Source organism: Cyclospora cayetanensis, unplaced genomic scaffold, assembly GCF_002999335.1.
Source record: "Cyclospora cayetanensis isolate NF1_C8 unplaced genomic scaffold, CcayRef3 CcayRef3_contig_61, whole genome shotgun sequence".
Classification (NCBI taxonomy): Eukaryota; Apicomplexa; class Conoidasida; order Eucoccidiorida; family Eimeriidae; genus Cyclospora; species Cyclospora cayetanensis.
This window is the reverse complement of record NW_020312602.1, coordinates 88,224-111,326: the sequence shown is the minus strand read 5'-3', so window position 1 is coordinate 111,326 and position 23,103 is coordinate 88,224. Positions and strand designations below refer to the sequence as shown.

At 51.1% G+C, this 23,103-nt stretch overlaps 3 protein-coding genes across 3 annotated transcripts; 2 read left to right on the top strand and 1 right to left on the bottom strand.

Moving 5' to 3' along the window:
- Positions 1-297: 297 nt before the first annotated feature.
- LOC34623061 lies at positions 298-5,234 on the bottom strand. Its single transcript, XM_026335191.1, has 13 exons — positions 5,202-5,234; positions 4,912-4,980; positions 4,616-4,677; positions 4,223-4,487; positions 3,486-3,857; positions 3,018-3,395; positions 2,565-2,832; positions 2,256-2,316; positions 1,997-2,075; positions 1,638-1,719; positions 1,088-1,242; positions 556-604; positions 298-434 (listed from the first exon to the last, which is right to left on the bottom strand). Exons 1-13 carry the CDS (start codon positions 5,232-5,234, stop codon positions 298-300), a joined length of 2,010 nt encoding a protein of 669 aa, XP_026190976.1.
- A 2,303-nt stretch (positions 5,235-7,537) lies between these two features.
- LOC34623062 (splicing factor 3A subunit 1) lies at positions 7,538-10,881 on the top strand. The gene is made up of 5 exons (XM_026335211.1): positions 7,538-8,744; positions 9,409-9,571; positions 9,878-10,010; positions 10,315-10,647; positions 10,807-10,881. The coding sequence occupies exons 1-5, from the start codon at positions 7,538-7,540 to the stop codon at positions 10,879-10,881; spliced, it is 1,911 nt and encodes a 636-aa protein (XP_026190996.1).
- Positions 10,882-17,486: 6,605 nt separating this feature from the next.
- Positions 17,487-22,003, top strand: LOC34623063. The gene is made up of 12 exons (XM_026335190.1): positions 17,487-17,983; positions 18,187-18,272; positions 18,502-18,569; positions 18,667-18,829; positions 19,099-19,163; positions 19,368-19,433; positions 19,775-19,858; positions 20,067-20,150; positions 20,313-20,628; positions 21,144-21,207; positions 21,532-21,654; positions 21,769-22,003. The coding sequence occupies exons 1-12, from the start codon at positions 17,487-17,489 to the stop codon at positions 22,001-22,003; spliced, it is 1,851 nt and encodes a 616-aa protein (XP_026190975.1).
- The last annotated feature ends 1,100 nt before the right edge of the window (positions 22,004-23,103 follow it).

Here is a 23,103-nt window from a genome sequence, read left to right as displayed (position 1 = left end):
GAATGCGCTCTGTAGAGGAACGACGCGCAGCAGCGGGCTCTATTCAGTGGTACCTCCCGCGGGTGCCTTGTGACACTGTCGGCAGCAGTGGATCTGGCTTTCATGCCCCTCCTGGCTCCTTATCGCCAAGCCGTCAGGTCTATTTTGACTTCTTGAGTGCCTCTCCAGCGTGACTGTGTGTGCACCTTGGTGAGCAGCAGCCGTTGAATCCACGTCGGGGCAGCCACCAACAGAGCCGCACAGTCGATCCACAGGACAGCCTGTGCTTTCTCACCTCCCGCTGCCTCTTGCCGTCGGCTAAAGGGGAGGGAGAACTTCTTGCGAGACGTGCTCCAGAAACCAGCTAGCCGTGTTGGTCCAGTAGTCAGCGTCCGTCACTGGGGTGTCCAAGCTGTGGTTATCTTCCGGGTACCAAAGCAGCTTGCTCTTCTTCCCTGCAGCAGAAGGAGATGCAAACGCGAGAGGAAAAAGGCGCACAATCTTGTTATTCAAGAGGAGGAAGGGCAAAGAAAACGCGTGCGGTGGGGGCATCGAAGAGAGCAGAGGGACGCGCACCATTGCCATTCAGAAGCTTCCAAAAAAGAAGGCCTTGCGACGGCGGAACCTGAATAAAAAATAGCACAAGTGGCAGGAGACTGCAAAGGGGTCGTGAAAGAAAAACAGTCCAGCAAGGCTACGAAGAGCATGACATTATCCGCTAACGAAACACGAAACGGACCGCGATTTTCGTTCTGCTATATATATGCCTTAGGAAACAGAAAAGAGCAGCTGTAAACCAAGACATTTAGGATCCCGCAACGCATGCGCGTAGTGCGTGGACACAACGGTGCTGTTTGCCGAATGCAGTGGATGCTAGCAGAGGCGCATGCCCTCCCTACTCATGAGCATACAAAGGCAATCGTTTCTAGCATAGCACTGCAGCGACAGTCAGAAGGACAGAGACGCGTTTTGACTCCGCCTGCAGCTCGGGGGTGTCCTGATACAAAAAGCTTCCCAAGGGCGCATTGCACTGGAGAGCAGCAGCCTCAGCTGTGCATGTATTGTGTGCTTTGTTGTATGTGGTTGTATTATGCTCTATAAGACTGACTCGCTGGTCCTTAGCGCCGAGTGCCAGGAGAATGGGGGTCTGTATAGATCCCACATACTCCGTGGGGGAAAGATGCTGCATTTTCACGATAGCTTCTTCTGTTGGCGGTTTGTCGAATTCAAAGTCTTTTCCGCAGGAGACTGGGAAGACGAAGTCTGCAAGAACGCATGAGGGAAGGCACAAGCTGATGCAACATGCGATCGTAATTCGGAGATGGATCGCCGCGAGGCCAAAGAAACCCTCGCACGTGCTTGCTCGATAGAAACAGGCAGCGGCAAAAGCAGAAAGAGAACCACGGGCTAGTTTTCAGAAGGTGTTTTATGCAACATCGAGACATTGGGAAACAGCCAATTGGACAAGGAACCCAGGAGCTCATGGCACTGCAGTAAAACAGGCGAAAAGCGACAAGGGCTCACGAGGTGGCCGCAAGGGCACAGTGAGAGCATCACTTCTGCGGTTTATATCTGACGACAGGAGGAAGTGGATCCGCTGGTATGGCTGCGGCATGAAAGCTTAAGAAGCAAGCAGCTCCTTTCTCTGGTGTACCTACCGGGTATATCGGAGGAGGCAAACATAGCCGGAATATAGGTGACGGGGTTTCTCGCGGACGCTGCACTGAAAAGCTTAGGAAACTGAGCAGGAAAAAGAGCAGAGCGCACTTTGCCTTGACATCTAGCACTATGCACAGTTAATTTGGCAGCCGAGAGGATATGAAATCAGAGTCAGCTCCAAATGCGCGCCTTTCAGCCCCTGAACGCGCAGTTTGGGGGCAGCAGCTGCCTTCCGGAACACCTTTTCACGACAGCAAGGCACCGGAAGCAAGCACCGATATATATATATTTATAGATATGCAGAAAATCACACAGAAGACAGACATGGCATTTCACCAGTGCTATTAATAAAACGAACCTGCCCAATGAGGTGGCAAGTAAGAAATCCCCCGTGAGATCCTCCCATGACCACGCAACGGTTCCGGTTGTAGCCGAACCTGAATGCTTGGCGCAGAGCCTCGAAGATCGTGGGGAGGCCCTTGTGCAGAGGGAGGCCGCAGTGTATCAGCGAAGGGTGCGCATGGATGTATGTCACTGTGTGTCATACTGGCTGTCTTGCATACTAAGCGCCAGGCAAGAGCTAGAAGACGTCGCTGCAGCCGAGAGGCACCCCTCACCTTTGAACAACTCTACTCACAATCTCTTCCACGTCCTCCACGTCTTGACGGCCAGCGCGACCTGAAGCAGCAGCAGCAGCTTTTCAGACCTTGCAAAAGCAATTTAATGGCCATCTCTCTGGCCCTTGCACCAGTTCACAAGTCAAAAGGAAAGGAAAACGCAGTGCTTCCTTCGAGGGGGCTGCTACATCGTATAAGCTGACCGGAACGGAAACAAAAGAGGCACCCGGACTCTTTCTGTCTCTCTCTCTCTGTGTGTGTGTGTGCGTTTGTGTGTCTTTCTCTTTCTGTCTTTCTCGCTCTACGGACCGTGAATTGAGACGAGTTCGTCCTGACCGAAACCTGCGGAGCCTCTGTAGTTCACCACCAAGACATCGAATCCTATGGTGGTCAAAAAGAGAACATACCGGCTGTACGCGCAAGTTGCGCATGCGTGGGGGCCCCCGTGGATGAAGACGGCCAAACTGGGGAGGGAAGGACCTTTGGGGGGGGCCCCTAGCCGCAGCAGCCAGTGGCGCTGGCACTCCAAGTGGTACAGTGACAGTGTGAGCATATGCAGCTGCAGCTTGTTCACTGCCTGAAGAGAGAGAACGGAAGCACACAGGAAGGCTGCCGACATGTGCCCACGGCCTTCTCAACGAGAAAGCTAATGCGAGCAACAGACCCACATGTCAGGCACAGCAGCACCTTGAAGACACGCACATCTAGAGTGGCTTGCCCCTTTGTTCGAAGTGCATTTGGACCCCGTTTGTCCCCGCTCACCCCGTCTAAGGCCTCGTGGGGGCCCCTCAACACCATGGCGTGGACGATATCTGCCACAATCGGAGAGCCCATCAAGTCGCCCTCATTGCAGCTCTCCTTTGCGGAAGCCGAAGCCCTCAGTTTTGCAAGAACGAGAGCAGGAACATGCACAGGACTGCTGGTTTGAACGAGAATCCATTCACCCCTAACGTCCCACAGGCTCACATCTCCCACTGCTGCTGCTGCCGCTGCCATCTTGATTTCCATGGAAGTTGACGGCCCTTGAGATTTGTTCAGCTGAAGTTGCCGCACGCGGGGCCCTTCAGCTACGCAGCAAACAGCGCACATGCCAGCTCGCCGAGCTCCACACATTTCAAGCCCGTCATCCCCCAGCCCTCCCTCCGTAAAAGAAACAAGGATCTCGACAGCTGACAGCACAGACGTCAGAAGCAGGATGTGATCTCGGCAGCACTAGCCCCTAGAGTCGACCTGACCGCGCTCGTCTGTGAGGATGGCAACGACGGTCTGTCGGCAGCCGATGAAGGTGTTCGCCAGGAGAAAGCCTTGAGTTCTCCATGGTGGGAGATCGAATCCGCAGAAGCCTCCAAAGGGCCTGACCTCTCTGCCCCCTGTGGGTGTTTCTGTCTCCCGCAGAGGCCCCGCCACGCAGCTCGACCAGCTCTCCGTTGGAGAGCAACCCTCACTGGAAGCCACGCAACGGCCTGCAAGGTGCTTGCAATCTGCTAGGGGGTTTGGATTCAACAATGTGCGTCTGCCCTCCACACGCCACGGGTCCAAAGAACTCGCTCGGATAACAGTAACCACGCGGAGGCGGGTGTTGCCAAAGTGAGGCCGCGTCTCCTGCGGCAGCAGCAAAACAACAGACCCCAGCTGCACTGCTTGAGGGCTTTCTTTTCTTGGTATGCTGTGCGTGTAAGAGAGCGAGTACCAGCCTTCCAGAGACGAGCTTGTGGTGCTGGTGGCAGTGTCTTGTTGCCTCTCGTTGCGTGAATGGTGTGCAGCTCGTGTGCGTGTGTGTAAGTCGAGTAGTATCTGGGGTGCTCTGTTGCTGCCTTTGCCGTGCCTTCGAGGTGTTCGCATTGAGTGTGCCGCTTCCCCCATCCTTCCCCCCTCATGACCCCTTTTCCCCATCCTTCCCACCCCTTTCCCCCATCCTTCCCCCTCGCTGAAGTCGCGCTAAAAGGGGTTGCTAGGTGCCTACACACCCTGCAGTCCTCTGTCAAGGAGGTGTATATCACTTCAAATCTCAGGAGGGCCTCGCGAGGGGATGCGGGAGCTTCGCACACCCTCGCTCCCCAGGCAGCCCAATCCTCCTTTCCTGAAAGCTGCAACCAAGTCGGCCTGATGGATCCGAGGGGATCTCCATGACAGGCGGCCTTGCTTCTAAGGGCCTCTGCAAGGTGTCTCCCCGACGAGCCTGACGCTAAGAGGATCGCACATTGGCGGTTGATGCAAAACTTGAGCCCCAGTCTACAGCGCAGAAAAGAAACGTGGCTGCTGACGCCTCACATTGAGATTATTTCGCGAGGTGACCCCAATGCGTACGTTTGCATCCAGGAACAGCAGCAGAGGGCGTAGCTAGGCACGCTGGAACATACCTGTAAGGCGCAGATCGAATCTCCGTGCAGACGATGGCGGATCCGTCGGGAACGAATTTGGCCTGCAAGAAGCGCAATTTGATTGAGAGACCCCGCACGTGACAGCGTGTGGCTTGGATGCAAATGCGCACCTACCCGCGGTTGAGCCAAAAGTGTATTTGCGAGGCAAGCGCAGCACACAAAGCCCTTAGAGGGCCCACCCCGCCCCCAAACTGACTGACTTGGGCGTAGCTTGCGGATGGCTCGTTAGGCTCGAGAGAGGTCAAGACTGCAGGTGCTACACTCCCCAGAAAGACTCTGCCGATGGAGTGGTGCAGCAGCTGCTCTCCCCAGGTGTCTTTATACAGGAAAGTGTCGAGAGGAGACTTGTTCTCCGGCTGGGCAGCCTCCGCGACGTATGCAAAGCTGCAGGGCAGCACGCAGCAGCTACCGAAGGAATCCTGTGTCGCCACTCTTAGCAGCGCTTGCGTGTGCTGACTCCTGCCGCTGAGAGTCTATGCGACTTGCCAGAGGCTCCTAGCTACCCGGGCGTGCGCGGCGAAACAACAAGGTGTGTCGGACAGAAATGAGGCCCCTAGAGCAGCGCGGCTCCCTGAGAAGGTCGCTCACAGGTTCTCATCGCCAGAGCAGAAGGAACCTCCGCCGTAAGGAGGCAGCCAGGAGACGCCATGAGGGGCCGGAAGACACAAAACACACCCAATGCCTGTGTTGCTACTCGAACCCCAGATCTCGAGCCGCTGAAGAGGCAGTGCTCCTGCTCCTACAGACCCTCCCGTAGCCTTCCCATTGTCGGCACGAGGCGTCAGATGGGCAACGAGTTTTCCTGACACGGCCCGCAACAACACGCGCACAGTTCATGCATGCATGCACGCGCTTGCTCGCTCGCCATGCCTGCAGGTTACACCCCATGAGAGACGTTCGGCCTCCTTCAAAGAACCAGTCGCTGTGAACTACGGGCATCCCAAGAAACAGCCGCACTCGCACAGGCCGACCCATCCAGCAAAAGGCGCAAGTTTTCTGCCTAGGTTGCGGGAAAGCAAAGACTCGCTCTGTCATGAAGCTGGTGTCTGGCTGCCCTTGAACCAGCCGTCGCACTGTGAGGTGAGCTTGCTCGATGAGACGCGCAAGGCGGGGACGATACTGGGGTCTCTTAGGTCTATACGGCAAAAAACGTACCTGAGGGCGAACAAAACTCGAGGGTAGGCGGCGTTTCAAGGGGCACTACACTTAGCAGCGGTTGCTGCTTCAGTGTGGGGGACCAGGAAATCGAGAGACACCTCTTTCTCTCAGAGATGCGCTGCATAATCACGCTCAGAGTACAAGCCGCAAACGGAGCGTCAGATGAAGAAGGCGCTTGGGGGCGTTTGAAGGTGACCAAGGGCACAGGCAGAGGGCAGCGGAGACTCTTTCTGTTTCTCTCTCTGTTTCTATCTATCTTTCTATACATATATATATCTCTCTCTTTCTATTTGTCTTTCTTTGTCGCTCTCTCTTTAAAGCGTTGTGGCATTAGACAGTGTTCGGAGTCACCTGAGTGGCAAAGACGCGCACAAGGGCGAGATCGCCTTCAGGGCCCACCCCGTGCAGCTGGGCAGCACCGACGTCTAGAGCATTTGCACAGCAGACACGGAACCGCCGCTGCACTTCCTACGAGCACACACACGCACCGGGGGAGCCTTAGCTCGGAGACTGAAATCCAAAAAAACGCAAGTCCGAAGTCTCTAGCTCTGCATGCGTGGGAGTGCCCTGTTGGCTAGAAGAGAGGCAAATCTCAGCACTGATCCAGGAAGACTCACAGCGATTCTGCCAGAAGGATCGATCAGATCCGCATGTTCACGAGAAGCGCGGCATTGGTCCTTAAGAGAATCCTGAGGATCTCGCTTGAACATGCGCTGCTGCTGCTGTCCATTGGTCTCTGGGCGAGCTGTCTGATGCTGCTGCTCTACTCCAGGTGGGGAGGCATCCTCGTGCCGTTGCTGCAGGTTCCTCTCGCGTGAATGCCGCTGCGCCTGATGCTGCTTGCCGGCGCGTTTCTTGTGCGTCATTTGCGAGAAAATGTGTGTTGGCAGTTTTGCCGTTCCGGCCGAAATGTATCTGCCCCCCAGTTGCGCTGCCTCTCTCGCCACACAAACTGGATTCCACGAACACCAGCTGATTCCACGTCTTCTTTCACCAACTCTTGCCTCGGTGTATTCGAAAATTTTAGCCAGAGAAGTTGAAACACAGCCTCTGTGGCCGTGGAGGCGACCCGGAGCTCGCCGGAGGTGGTGATAAGCTGGCTCTGAATAGTAGCGCTAATGCCTTAACCGTTGGTGTCGGTTCACACTCAAGTCTTGAAATTAAGGCTACTAAAAGTATTCGAGAACAAGCGGTGATGAAGTTTCTCTACCTGTAGACATTTACGACACACATTGCGAGCTCGACGGGGCCGCATGCACTTGCAGCAGCAGCAGCTGCACTTGCTGCAGCTGCTGCTGCCGGGTTTTCCGTTGGTGGTTGCTAAAGATACGCTGGACTGGGGTTGTAGGGTCGGCGGGTGATTTTCTGAGGCTTTTTCTCCTTGGCTTAAATTGCGTGTTGCTCTTGGACTTCCAGGGTTAGCGGCTTCCCCTCACCCCTCTTGAGGACGCCTTCCTTGCTGCAGTTGCTGCGGCTGCTGCAGCGCCTCTGGCCTTGCTGCCCCCTTTTTGCGGTTCCTGCGGCTTTTTGTACTCATAGAACCTCAGCAGCTACATTTCACGTCGCCTTGCGCTCGTCTGTTTCTGCTGAAGGGCTCTCAAGGCCCTTGACCTCCCGAGGGTAGCTCCAGCACTCGAGCGCCTCCAACGGCGGAGGGCGACGCAGTAGTACATTTCTGCTGCACCATCCCGTGTCTCACGCCTCTGCAGAGATATCGCTCGCCTCTCGTCACTCGTGCGGAGAATGAGCACCGCAGTAGAGCTGCCTCAGAGGCCTTCGGCCCCTACCGCAGTCTCTGCAGCGCCCGCTGGAGGGGGGGCCCATGAGGGCTCTCCAGGATCAGCCCATCCTGACTTGATTTTTCCACCAGCAGATATGCGCGGCGTTATCGAGAAAACAGCCCAGTTCGTGGCCAAGAACGGCGCAGAGTTCGAGTCGCGCGTCTTGCGAGAACAGAGTGCCACCAAGTTCGGTTTCTTGCTGCCAAACAATCCGTATCATGCTTTCTACAAGCTGAAAGTCAGGGAGTTTGCCACAGGAGAGGCTGCTCCCACCCCCCAGGTGCCGCAAGCCATTCGGGACATGCAGCAGAAACAGCAACAGCAACAGCAAAAGCAGCAGCAGCTGTTAATGCTTACCCAAATAGGGGAAAGCGAGAAGGAAGCAAGCAAGCAGCAAATCGAACCGCCACCCCCAAGTCAGTACATTCTGCAGCATCCATGGGTTGCTCCTGTAGACCTTGATATCATCCGTTGCTGTGCGCAATTTGTCGCCCGGAACGGCCAGAAATTCCTCGCTGGATTGGCTCAGCGAGAGCAACAGAACCCCCAGTTCGCGTTTCTTAAGCCCTCTCACCATTTGTTTTCCTACTTTGCTTCCCTCGTGGACGCATACACCAAGTGCCTTCTTCCCCAGAAAGAGACCCTCGAGGGGCTGAAGGAGACGGCTGGTAACCGACAGGCGCTGATGACACGGATCCGACGGCGTATGCTGTACGAACGGCAGCAGCTGCAGCGGCGGAAGGAGAAGGAAACAAAGACGCAAGAAGAGAGGCGACTTATGATGTCGCTGGAGTGGACAGACTTTCACGTTGTGGAGACGATTGATTTCACGGAAGAAGACGAACGGCTGCCTCTCGCCGCACCGATCGACTTCAAAGCAGCACCGAGGGAGCTACCGAAGGCACTGTTGTCTGAAGTCGCTTCTGGCGTTGCTGATGCTCCCACAGGCACAGAGGGAGAGAAGGTGGACTCGATCGCGAAGCTTATCGAGGGAGCAGGAGCAGATGATGATGACGAGGCTATGGAAACGGAAGACGAGGAGGAGACTGCCAAGCAGCAAGAAGCACAGAAGCAGCAGCCGGCCGCTGCCGAAAGTGCTGCCGGTCATACTGCTACACCTGGTTCTGCTGCTCCAGAATCCGAACAACAAGAGGATCTGGCGAGTCTACACTGCGGGCTCATGTATCTCGTCGCTAGTTGTCTTCTGCAGTCGCTCAAACAGAAATTTCCACCAAATACGCTTCCTAAAAGTGGTCTTATCATCCTTTTTCCCTGTATGTATGGCATTGGACTGCGTGCGCTCTGATGCAAGGCGCAAGCGTCGCGAACGTGTGTATGTGTATGTCTGGTTTCGGCGCGGTGATGAGACTTCGCCTCAAAAGGCGGAACTGCATCTGAGGGTCTCCTGTCGCTCTCTTTAATTGAGAGGAAAAGGAGGCTCTGTGACTCTTGCGCAGGGGAACTGAGAGATGCGCCATGCTTGCCTGTTGATGATGCCCACGTTACGAGCGGCCTCGTTTTCACTGTCTCTGACATCTTACATAGTGTGCCGTGGAAACTGCGAAGCGCCGTTACAGTGGAAAGTGTGTATTGTAATGGTCTCCGACTGCAGATATCTATATCTCTCTATATATATCTGCATGTGTATATTTCAATATATATGTGTATACATATATCTATGCATATGTATCTGCGGACCGTCGTGCCTTTCTGAGTGTCTTGAGAGGGGCACAGCTATGCATTTTTTCAGCTTTGTGCCTAGCCACCCCACGTGCCTTATTTTTTGCATTGTACGATGCATGTCTGCGCTTCTTCTTCAGCCAATGGTCCAAACTGCGCCCCTCAGAGTTGTCAAGGGATATGTTCGACCCAAGAAGCGGCAGGCGGCTGCTGGTGCCGCAAGCGGTTTCCAGAGGTGCCCGATCACGGGTCAGCTTATTGCCGCAGACCAAATGACGAATCATCTCAGAATCTTGCTGCTCGATCCGAAATGGAAGTAGGTCTGCCCTCAAGCAGAGCTTACACTGCTGCACACGATGATATGCACAAACCCTGTGTGTGCTCGATGATTCCATGACTTTTGGTTGCCGGCTCACGTCAAGGAGTCCACCCTATTGTGGGCCGCTCTTGAAGGCGATTTGCTACGGGGAGTATTTCGACAGTGGTCGCATTGCAAGGTTTTCCACGGGCGAAAGCGGGGGAAGGGGTGGAGATGTTTACTGTTGTACTGTTTTAGTGTGTTTGAGAGAGCTCAAACGGGCCGAGATGTGGTGCGGTGTTGGCGTCTGTCTGTTAATTGCAGAGAGCAGAAGGACCGCTTTCTGGAGAAGGCACAGGCCGAGTCGGCTTTTGCTCCACTGGAGGATGTCGAGGGATACCTCGCACAGTTTGTGGCCAAGCGTCCTGATCTATTTGGCTCAGTTGATGACCATGCGGTCCGTCTTGTCGTTAGCATAGTAATACCTTTTGCTAGACTTGCTACGCTTACCTTGGGCGTCGTTTTCGCCCTTCGTTTCATCTTGTGCCTTTTCTGTCGTTCTTTGGGTCGTTCTCTTTTGATCATACAAAGCGTATTCCTTGCCTCCCTGCTTACTTTGTTTCGCGTCCGCCAGTCAAGTATCCTTCGGTGCTCACTCTCCCAGCACCTTTCCGCTTTTTTCTCCCCAGCGAGCTTTTGTGAACGCGCTCTCGCACGCGCTCATTTCGCGCCTTCCTCCCCTGTCTCGCCGCTGTGTGCAGCGTCTCGAGGCGGAGGCCGAGGTTGACCCTCTCCGTGTGGAGGCTGCAGCCACGGGGTCACAGACGTCAGTAGCTGCTCCGGAGGCGAAGAGACAGCGTGTAGACAACACATCTGCTGTCGCTGCTGAAAGTGGAGCCTCTGCGCCGCTGCTTCTGACAGTTGTCTGTCGGGAAGGGGACGGTCTCGAGGCTCAGGAGGCTCAGGTAGAGGTTGATCGCAATCTCACGACTGCGCAGCTGAAGCAGTCGCTGCTAGATGCGGGTATTGGCGCCGAGACCTTGAAAGCTCGAGACTTGCAGCTTTCGAGCAGCATCGACGGTAATCCTCTCTTGGTGAGTTAGAAAGTTTTTGGCGTGCCGCTCCTTTTCAGTTCTTCTATGCTCTTCCTGGTTGCCAGCGGTTCGTCGAGTTGCTGCTGCTGCTGCCTGACGCAGTATTGATGAGGAAACGTTTCGCTCGAGTAGTGTCTCTTGTGTGCTGCTTCAATATAGGACCACCTATCACTCGCCGAAGCCGGCATTCGTTCCGCGGAAGGCCGCCTCTACCTCTCAGTGGTTTCTCGTTAAGGATTGGTAGCCACACTTTGGAGGGCTGAGCAGGCACGTGACGGAACATGATGGCTGGCTTCCCTATGGTTCGTGCATCCCTTGTAACGGGTAGTTGCTGTACGGCCCAGGCTGCTGTGCTCTGCAGTGTTCTTTCCTTTGGCAATGTCGCGTAGTTGGCCTCCTTTCTCGCTGTGCGTGTGGCCTGCTGGCTTAACTAGCTAGCCGGGGCCGAGGGGTTTTTTGCAGCTGCACTGTCGAGCTTTCCCCTGGGAGCTTATTGAGTAGCCGTCCACAGTAGGCCGTTGATAAGTAGTGGACTCTCCGGGGAACTGTCTTTCACACCCACCCACAAGGAACATGCATTGTCTTTTGGGTAGCACAAAAGCAGCTTTACGGGAAGTTGTGGTCACGTACACACAATGCCATACAAGGTGGCATAGTTTTGTAGACTTTGCCCCTGTCAGTTCTCTGAAAGCGGCAAAATGATTTGGAGTTACTGGTCGACATATGTAATGGGTGCGGTCTAGTAGATGGAGAAGACGATGCGCCCTACGAACCCTAAAGCTTAGTACAGTTTTCCGTATCAAAGACAACCATGGTCCACAGAATAAGGTACCTCGAAGGGCTTCCGTCGTGGCCACCCTTCCCCCCAGCCCTCGCCGGAGGCAATACCATTCGACCAGGCAGCAATCTACACCAACGATGTGTTTCAAGGAACCCCGTGTCTTTGCGCGCATATTACCGTTTTAACCGGAAAGCCGCCGTAGTAGTCAGTACCTGTCATGTGGGACGCTACAGTTCGAGAAACCTTTCGTGGTTAGAAGCACAATAGCCCACTCCATGGGGAATTTAGGCAACTCGAGTGCGGACAGTAAGTAATTGACTGCATGCAACACTTGGATGTTGATTCGACTAGCGCTCCCCGGCAAGCCTTGAATTATATCATGTGTTTACTCGCCACACTAGAACATAGTTGCATCCTAAACGAAGACTTATCTTGCCTATCGATTTTACTTGTGGCCTTCATTCTCAAGCTCATGTGGAGAGCTTTATGCAGGTATAATTCATTAGGTCTGCACCAACTCTTGTGACAACTAGTTTACAATCGTGCCTAATGCCCATTTCGACCAATCGTTTGTCGATGCATACCGCTCGCACCTTATTTCGATAATACGCACTTCTTCGTGCATTCGGACACGTCTTAACCATAGTTCACTGATCTTTCGGGGTGTGGCAGCTATGCAGCTCTTTCTTTATTTAATGGGAAGAAACGCACTCATCATTGTTTTTTGCATTCGGTCACGCACAAAACTGGTCGCTACTGTAGCGCGCCCCACAAGATCCCATAGGGGAATCAGTAGCCGAAAAACTCAACTAGTATAAGCCCAAAGTTTCTGGGAGCTTCTTCGAATGGGGTATCTCCTCTCTTTCATCTAAATCAATAGGTTTCTAATATTGGGGAAAGAATGCAAGGCTTGAACGGCAAACAGGTGTAGCGTTTCAACAGTGAGTGTGTGGGGGCTTGCTACAGTTAGGCACTATCTATCACACGCGCTATACTCAATTAAGAATTGTTTAACGTCTGACTACTTATTTGGGCTGTTGAGTTATCTTTTAAATGTAGAGCTAGCTCACTACGGTTGCTTTACGATTAACTGTGTATGAGTGTAAAATAGAAGCTATATGCAACTGGATTAAATGCTCCGACTGTTTTCATGTGCAGCAGCGCGTCCCCTAGCTGTCTTCTCTTCTTGCGGGGATCCCGAGCGGCGGGGCATTAAAAGAGGAAGCCCTTTTAGGCGGACGATAAGATGGATTTCTTGGAAGCTGTTTTTAGTCTGGCGTTGACTGTCCCAATATGGAGACCGTAGAAAGTGCGTTGAAGCTACAAGCACGCATGGTTCGATTTAACTGCTCTCCGGCTCATCCAGTGGCTGTGGATGGAGTGGGATCCCATGTAACCCTACTACACATATATAGAATCAATAAAGCCATTTCATTATTCAGTAATTCAGAATTGAGGTGAACAGTTAAGGGGGATTGTTTTCTGGCCGTGGAGGCTAACGGTGGCAAAGAGCCTATATAGGCGGCGTAGGTGGGCCTGCGAACAGATGTGAACGCAGTAACTCGACAGCTGGCAGAAGGACACGATTTGTCAGCCGACAAACTGTTACGATTTACATCGACGAGGCCAGGCCGCTCAAAAACACACTACTTTCGTTAAGATAGGGCAAGTGCTCGAAAGTTTCATGAGCCTGTTGTGTTTGTACCGCGCTGTGAACCCCCGGGATGAAGAGAAAGGGATGCTTCCTTAATCATGTCTGCTATAGAAAGAAGCATTTAAATGGTGGCTCTAAGCATGTAAAAGGTATATCGGCAACCCTGCTACAGTACAATTATTCATATGAGCCCTGACTCCTTGATTTCTACGGAAATCAACTCAAAAGCAGGCACTTTTTGTTGAGAAGTCTAGAACGGGAAAGCTATGAAGATATCGGACCGAAAAACACAAACTTTTCGTTTGCCGAAGCAACAATGCACACGAACAGCTGCCTACTTAATGATTTATTCCAGTTCAAGCGTATATTAGTGTAAAGTCAAGTGGTCGCACGGTGGGCAGTGACTCAGCGGCTGAACACCCAACCGGTTGAACCTACGCACTTAAATGACTGATTGAAGTTTCGGGGGCCAGTAAGCATGGCTCCTGCAAAATGAGGATTTAGAACCTGTGGATTTCGGGGTTCCGTTGACTTGTCCTAGCTCACATTCTGAGGTGCACCACGACAAAATGACCGGAACTGACCCAGGAGCGTGGACAGCCCCATAAAGGCCCTTGCCAACGTACCTGATACTACAATGGGAAATAAGGTCATACGCTCTGAATGGGAAAAGGTGTGAAAAAAACCCGAACTCGAGCAACACGACTGGGCCCAGCTGAAGCATGCTGCCTGGCATGCAAAGAAGGTGCGTCAGGGAAACAGCAGAACTTCCAGGAAGCCTATTCAAGGTGCAGGGATCTTCAGAGAATAGACCACAGTTGAGGGCTTCCACGGCTCGATTGAGGATAGAGGTCTCAAGCAATGGTCAAGAGCTGCTAGGGTTACTTTCATTGGCTGCGCATGGTTGCTGTTACACGAGCAGGGGGCAAATGGTCCATCAAAAGCGCATTTGTTGCCGAAAGACGGCAGAAAATAAGGATCGATAGTGCTGCACACCTAAAGATGAATATATTGTCCCATCAGCCTGGTCCATGACTTTTGCGTTGGACCGTGCACCACGAAATTTTCTTAGGTGTGTCACGGGTAAACCATAACGCGCAGCCATGGCTGCATGGATGCCTTTCACTATAGGCTAGTGTCACACGATGCGCTAGAAACAAGCAACACTTGGTCTTCAAAAGCAACTCTCAGTTCATTCATTGCGAGCGGATAGAGTCGGTGCCTCAGCAAGGTAAGAAAGGGGCTTTTTGAGGGCGGCTCTGCGGCACAGCACGAGAATATGGTTCTGAGCATGCGTCTTATATTAATAGTTCCAAAGCAGGTTTTCAACGAGGAAACTCGTTTACCGCTTCAGCCAAGTAAAATCTGGAATAGGTAGATATAAAAAAGGAATTTGCGGATGTGACAGATAATGGCGAGCTGCCAGCAGGCTGGCTACCCGCTAGTGGTCCTGTTCACTGTATTGAGCCAGTCCTTGGGCCAGCCTCATGCTATATTGCATAGTATCAGAGGTTCTTTCGGCATAAAGAAGAGACTGAAAGGCAGACATATCATTTGTTGAGAAATGGAAACGTGTAGAAATCTTTCATCGCCTGTGGGCTTAGCTTGCCTACTGCCTAGAAACAGATGAATTTTGGCACATCTGCGTTAGCTTTACCCCCTCTTACAAGATCACTGCAGAAAAGTCTATGGTGCGTCATATCGGTCAATCTACAGACAAGCTACAACAATGGAAATTGTAATTAACATGTGACTTCACAGACGCCTTCCTACATATCCCTATGAACCCGCAGTGCATGCACGGACTGTCTTTCCACACTCGCATGCGCGAACCTGATTAGCCCTGTATGCTTTTTGGATTTGCCAATGGCTCACCTAAGCGGCAGCGGCACGTTTGTTATGCGGGAGTTGTATAATCCTGTCAAGAATAGGTGAACACGTCGATATGGACGCTGCTTGGGTGTTCGGCAGAAGCGTTCAAACGCACCTACAGCACGCATGGCGTGCACGGAAGCCATTGCGGGACAGCCAGTAGTATGTGCAGGCACGCAACTATTCGTGCTTCGTGAGAGCAGTCGTGTTTCTGGACTTCCGTACTTCGGCTGCAGTAATTGAGCCAGATCTGGCAAATATCGAAGCAGTCAAGCCATGGCCTTTGCCGTATCCCGTCGCAACGACGTTGCAGAGTTCTATGGGCGTGCAGCTTATAAACGAAACTGTATTCCTGGATTTGCTTGAGTCTCTGCTCCTTTTACTGGTCTATGTTAAAAGACGCACTTCGGACCTGTAGAGAGCGGGCTGATGCCACAGCAAGCATGCGTATCAGTTCCCTTTTAACTTCTCCAGTACTCGCACTGCCCGATTTCGAGCGTCATTTCTTCGCAAGAAGCGGCTTTCGAGGCGGATCTGTGTGTGCTCTTCACTTCTTGAAAGAGTCCTCGCTTCCCAAATACAACAGTGCGTTTTTACTTATCATGGCTTCACCGAAACCAAGCATCGGCATTTGATGGGGAAAGATAACTTCTATCTGGTGTGGTAAGGAGTGAAAATGCATGCACTATTTGTATGGATATTCTTTACCTATCGAGACCGACTGCCAGTCTTCAGTGTAACTTTCGAAAACTGCTCAGGACTTTAGAGTTGTTCCCTGGCCGTCGTACCTCCCGCACATGAAAGATTACCATCAACGTGATAGTGGACACGCTCTCACGATGCTTCGCCTGTTTACTATTGTGCAGCTCAACAGCTCTTGTTTGTACTAATTTATCGTTCATATTGATCTTGAGCTACCTCATGCTATCTACGTTGGTGCATCAGCTTTTACTGCCAAAATCCAGGGTATTCAATTTGAGAAACCCTACCACATTGGAGAAGGCCTACTGTGCTTTAAATGGACGCAAGGAGTCCGCCATCCGTACATTCCGACTTCATTTGGCAATAGAATTTTGTTCAAAGCAGAGGATCACCTTATCTAGAGGATTTTGGAGTTCATGTTACAGTTGCAAAGCTCTACTGGTCCGGCTAGTGGCCTAGGATGCATCTCACATTGGTGAAGACATTGCCCGTTTGCCCAGATCGTCAGTAGGTAAACTCGCACAATTTTTGTACCCCAAAGCTTTCGAGGATTGAGCCTGGTCTGACTGGATTTTTTTGGACTGTCGGAGGTCAGATACCACAAAAGAATCGATGTCATTGTCGAAGGATTCAAATACTCACTTTAAACTTAACACGATGTTATTGGGAGTAATCAAGTAGTACTCCTTCCATCTTATGTTTACTCACCTCAAGGTTCTGATATGAGGAGAGAGGGGCAGCTGGGGTGCGCGTGAGCCTGCGCTTTAGTTGCGCCCAGCATCTGGCGCGGATGCATGCAACACTGCGTCTTGTTGTGCCCAGCCTGCAGTACTCTGCAGTAAAGATTGCATAAAGAGTGGTCAACAAAGTATCCGATTGCCTTGTGGTACTTAACTAACCGTTGCTATTTTCGTGGAAAGGGCTTGGGTGTACTTTAGCCCATTACACTAACTGCCTCGCTCATTTCATGCTGAAGTCCTAAGCGAGGTAGAAGTGGTCCTGAAGAGATACTCAATTACTCCCTCTACAGTTTCTACTTAGGCTGAAGCTAAGCGTCCACCGGCGGAGACCGTAGATGCAGCGTCACTTTCCCGGCCTTCGCATACAGAGATACATGAACAATTCTCCATTGTGTGGGGCGGTAGCTGCTCTGGAATATACAAGGAAATAAAAACCAGGACACATACTCAGCACCTAACGAGCTTCCATTCATACGTAACTGTGCTTAGATTAGTTGCCTAAGGCGGCTAAAACCGTTGCCAATGCCATTCCAACACCCAATCGCCCAGTCCTTAGTTCTCCGCATAACAGTAGGATAAACCGACGGTCTCCTAAACAAGGCAAGACCAAGTACTACATGGTTGCTCAAAAAGGCATTGTGTTGCTTGTGCTGCTGTTATATACTACGTTGCAGCTTCATTCATGATGGTCACTTGATTGGCAGGCGAGGTTACCCTCCGCCTTTTCCCTACTCCAAATCGTCAAAAATTTCATGTTGTAAAAAATATGTATGTCAGTAATCAGATTTACCGGTCATTGATGCAAAAGTGAGATACTCACAGGCTTGCTTCACCCAGCATGTACAACCAGCTCCAACCCCCCCATGGACCACCATGCCGGCAGCCAGTTCATTTCGTCAACAATCTATTGATATATTTTGGAAATAAATATACACGCTTGTCTCTACTGCTTATTGTTTTTATATTTTGTCTTGTCACTTTTTCCGATTTATCAAGCATACCAATGGACTGTGTACCAGTGGATCGGGCATTCGCCGGGCATGCAACTGCACCAACATCCGTGCATTCCCCGGTGATAGCAGTGAGCAATATGCAAAGTAAATATCCTGTATGTCAGCAGGGCAGTTCGTGGACGCCTGAAGAGGAATACACAAAACCGCAACCAAAAGTGGAACAACGGAGCATTCTTGTGCGCGACCTCCCTGGACACCTGGCCGCTGATGAGGCCACAGAGGTCCTTAGGCAACTGTTTTCTAATTCCTACCGTCAGCCAGGTCACTGTTTGCCTAAGAAAGGCCCTTCCCATGGGGCGCCACCGCCAGTTCCTGCACGGCAAGGGGCACTGCCCCAAAGCAGCTGGCTAAACAACCGGCGCTACGCCACCGAAGGGACGATAGAAGACTCCAAGAGAGAGAACCAGCGTAACCATGCTCTACAGCAGCTACCCTATGCTATGTCCAGCATTCGCATTGCAGCGGACACCCGGGGGGCCAGTTTGTATGCCATTGTTGATTTCACACACGAGGTGCACGCCAAACTAGCGCTTGAGCTCCTCGGTTCAGCCTCTGTTCTGCCAGGCACTTCATCGTAAGGCTTGGATTGGTCATATTTCACTTCAACTTTTGTATACTATAGCTTAGTCTCCCAGGCCTACGTCCTAAAGATTAATTAGTTTTTACCTTTTAGTGCCTGTTGCACTAATTTCAACTAGCAAGATAATAGTACGCCTGCAGCATTGGAAAGAATTGATGGGGCATTGATGTGTTTCCTGCTATATATGCGTGCCACAGGCAAGTTCGGCTTTCTTTGCACGAAACGTGGAGTACTCCGTTGGTGGTTGATGAATACCATGTCTACATTTCCGGATTGGCCCCAGGTGCCACAAACCCTCTGTTATAGACCCCAAATATCCGTTCCTAAATTTGACACTGTAGGGCGGAGACCAGGAGGGTGTATTGCCCTAACAAATACGGCCTTTAGGGGTATTTGCTTTGCATAAGCTGTACTTTATTAACCATTATTTTGTATGCCCGCTCAGTACAGCTTGCATGGTGCCATGAATCGAATTTCATCAACAGGCATCTGTTTTTCCGGTTTGCGCGCAGGTGCCACAGCTGACCAGGTTGAGGACCTCGTCACAGCTGCAACGCAAATCGTGCCAACTCACGTCAAGGTATCCCAATCTAGTAGACTCCACGATCCCTGAAACTACTGCCCCTACTTCAAGTCGCAAACCAGGGAAGACGATAGAGTGTTACGGGTGGTTGCAGATGTCGTCTGTTGCTGGACTTCCCTCAAGGAAAGGGGTGCGCGAGTATGCATTCCTCCGTTATTCCGATGAAGATGTAGCAGAGATAGCCCTGAAGAGACTTCAGGTGAGAATAAATTTCCTATCCTTAGAGCGGAGTGCAAGTAGTTTTGCTGATGTTAAAGGTTCAAGAGTGCTGCTGTTCTGATGATGAAGTAATCTATGCGTAAGGGCCAACCTATGAAGCCGATTTCAATTCCTGAGCGTTCTGTTCTTAGGAAGCCTCTCCCAAGCTGAATATAATTGTGCGCAAGGTGTATCAGCATCAACGACGCGGCATGTGAGTTTGACACCATTCTGCAGCAGCACGGGCAAGTGCTATGTAGGCTGCGCCGGGAAGCTACCGAAATACAGAAATGACTGAACGGTTGTGCATGTTTTTGCAGCCCAACAGAGCCGCTGACTCATGCAGCGAATTGCAGCATTTTTATAGCAAATCTGCCTCCTCTAACCAACAGTGTAAGCACGGAGCCGCCACCCTATGTAATATGGACTCTTTGAAGGAAATTCCCTGTGGAATGGTGCACCTTAAAAGGAGAAAGCGGCATTCTTATAGAATTTCATATGTACTCGAGTTCACACCACTTCACAACCTGAGTTGCTCACTATGGCCGCATTGGAACCTGGGGCATGTGCGTTGGTTCGCTTGACTTTTGTTTTCAGGAAGAGCTCAGAGAAATTTGTTCATACTTTCATGTTGTTAGAGCTGCTGAAGTCCACCCAACCAGGGTAGGCAGTCAACCCGCGGCCATTTTTTTGCGGCTGGCTAATAACTTAAAAATTAGCGCCAAGCAGTGGCAAACTTGCTAGCATAATGAACCTGACCCGCTTTCCTGTTGTCTCAAACATCACAGCCCTACTCAATCATTACCTGTGGAAAGTTTTGAATCCTCCAATAGCAGTCTCCTGCTTTTTCATTAATGATGCTGAGCACAGTATAGTGCCCTTGCCAGGCAATTTATCTGATGCCTTGTCTGAGCCACAATAAAAACTGTAGCGGAAGCCTGCCAAGTTTATTCTTAATTGCATGAACTCTTTGAGCTGAGCGCAACCTGCTTCTGACACTACAGAATTTTGGTTTCGTTCGCCTAGCGTCGCACGAAGCAGCTCTGGCAGCCATCAGTCACCTAAACGGGATGAAGCTACACGGCCGGGTAAGCACTAAGGGCCAAGTCCTGCAAAATATATGCACATGTATCCTTACCTCTTAGTTCAGCATCAGTCTGGGCCCGAAAAGATGCTTACCGCTTCATGATTTCGTCTCAGTGCCGTATGACCCAAGAATTCGGGCATCAGTGAAACCAGGAATTTATGGATGAATTGGCAAATGCACACGTCTGAATCGCCTTTACGCTCCCGCAGACGATGGCCTGCGCCTGGAGTTCGAGGTGCTTGACTTCCAATGTAGAGGAAACCCTTGATGACGCCTGGGAGCGAGCTGAAGAGGTATGCTTGGATTTGGCACACTTATAGGAACCAACGTTATTTGCAGATTATTCTCCTTGGCTTTAGAGTATGTGCAGAGGTGTACTTCGTACATACCGACACGTTAGCCACCGAGAGTAGCCTAAGAAATAACTTCAAGGATATGACTGGCTTTTTATTCAGGCATATGCAGTGATGTCAGCGCAATGCATGGAATATGAAGCCCAGCCGGCTCAGCAATCGCTGCCCTCTGGCGTGGATGAAGCCAGAGCTGTTCTGAGCCCCAAAACGGCAGCAAGGCGGGCAGCTGTTGAAGCAGCAGGACAGACTTTTTGGTTTTCTGTCCTAGCGGAAAATGGCCCCGTAACTATAAGTGACATTGCAAGTCGGATGCGTCAACGCCAAAGGAAGCTACGCGATCGATTGGAGCACTGGCAAGCCCAAGATTGGGAAGAAGACACAGAGAGCACCGAGCTCCAGAGTACTGTGCCCAGAACGGGTGAGCAATAGCGGAATTTTCGCAAGTTACTCAATGAGTATGAGAAACATACGCGATTCAGAGGAGGAATGCGCACGTATACAGTCTACCTGTGGCAGAGGCTGTCTCTTTTGGTTCGCCAAGTGTTCATTTGTAATGCGATACAGCGCTCACGCTCAGAATCTAACTAGCAATTTGTACTCAACTTTCCGGTGTGCCAATTGCAGTAGAATGACCACGCTGCCCGCCATATAAAACAAACTGATTTCTGACGGCAGCCAGTTCTTAAGGCTGTGCATGAATGAACCCGAATCTCGCTAGTTCTAGCAGCCGCCAGCGATGCTCGTAGGTACTGTTGCGGCCGCCAGCCTCAACTGTCGAACACTTGTATTAAGGAGGTATCCACCGCTACATGGGCCTTTTGTTGCAAGACATAGTGATTAATTTAGGCGTATAGCACCTCTTATCGGGTGTCATGTTCCAGCTGTAAGACCCCTACGGTTCCTATTCAAGACCCTGTCGCCGAAACTCTTCAGGAACTGCTATGAAGTTATTACCTGCTTCCCTAAAGGAGCTTAAGCTCCTTGGTCAACCACATTGGTGAACAGCCTCTCGCAAGAAAGATCAACCGGTATTCAATTATCCACGCCGTAGCTCTCCACAAGCACCTAACATCAGACACGATGCAAAGCCTAATAAAAAGTTGAGGTTGTTCGAGAACTCCCTCGTTCCCCAACGCTCGGTCCTTCGAGATTTCGACACAAGGGGAGCAGGGCAGTTATTCTGTGATTAGATGCAGCCGGCATGCACAGCTAGTTGAAGCAGCATCTAGTGCACATGTACACATTGCACCGTCTTGCAAAGTATCGGGATAAGTAACCACTAATAAACAAGGGATACGGATACACCAACCAATTTTTAAAGTGATTATGAAATAGTTGCTAGATATACTGCAGTAGAATACGTGTATGTACAGCTTGGCTTGCAACACGCACCTTCTGAGACCGCCGGAAATCACACTACTCAACATGTTGACAATGAGCCCAGGTACATACCACTTAAACAGTACGATTTTGACCCCACCATGCAGAAAAAAGGATGAGTGACTCCAAACTGTACAATCCATAATTGTCTAAAGCGTTTTAAAATGCTACATTGTAGAAGTTTCTCACATACGGCTTGGCCCGTTGGAATAACGAAATTTTCTTCGCCTTCTGTGAGTAAAAACACATTTTTAGTTTTGGGTTCGGTTAAAAACGTTTGCCGCACATCAAAAACAAGAAAAGACGTATATCAGCACTTCGGGAATTATGAGCGTAGCCCGTCGGTAATTTCAGAGAATCTGATAAAGACAGTGTTTGGTGGCAGTCAGTGCACTGATGGGAAGTCCCAGTGACTCCACCAATTTCTGCAAATGCATGGAGTCGAGACCAGCTCGAATGCTTACCTCGAGGGCCAACCATTGTGCGTGACCATCGGATACGAGCGCAATAGCTGTCAAGATGCTATCTGCTGGGGCAGCTAAGCAATTCAGGCGGGGTATTCACTTGCAGTGGCATAGTCAGGTTTTTCGTTGGGAAGCAAAGCCTCACGCTAATGAATGAAATTCGCAGCTGCATTCAGGTGCTTAAAAACGCAGTGTATGACAAATGAGACAATGTCTTGACTCAAATGAGTACGGCATTAACCCTAAAAATTTGCTTGAAACAGGATACGTGTATCTTCCTTCTAAGTTTTTCCGATTACACTAAGTGTAAAATTGAAGTTAAAGTGCCCTGAAGAGCAAGTTATTGCGCGTCCTTTGCCGCTTTTGCATCTGTCCTTCGGGGCCTGTGGTCTGGTCTTTTGGCCAGGTGAGCAGCTCATGGGTAGTGAAGTGTTTTCCCCCTCGCAGAAAGACTTTGCATGCACAAAGAAGCATAAATTGCTCTATTTTCATAAAAACTATGCAAGCGATGGACGGATTAGGGGAGGAGCCTCGCCAAGTGTGCTTGTGTTTTCGTCTGGGCCTGCGGTGCAAAACATCTTGACAACTCAGCTTTGGGTGCTGCCTTGAAAGCCAAGTGTTTCTTCTGGTTCATATATATATATGTCTTAGTTCTTCTCCTTTTTGTCTTTCCGGTGTCTAGTGTATTCCGTTTAAGTGGACTTGGTTTCAAAAAATATGCTTGAGTAGCCTTTGCTGGGCGCGTGCTGCTCCATGCTGAGAAACTTCGCGTGGATTCCGCAAGATGTGCGCGTAACAATCGCCATGTATTCATCTATCTGTGACTATTTGTAGTGTGTACGCTGTCGCTAACTCTCTCACGAAGCTTCATGGGGCACAAGACGCCGCCTGGAGACTTATTCGGCTGGATGGAGTACTGGCTCACTGAGGCCACCCTGAGCAAAAGGCCGATTCGAGTGTATGCAGTTTTGATCAAACTAGAGAATTTTCTCTGGTAATGTGCCAGGTTGCCTGACGAACTCGGAAGGGGGACTTGAGAGTCATGCTGC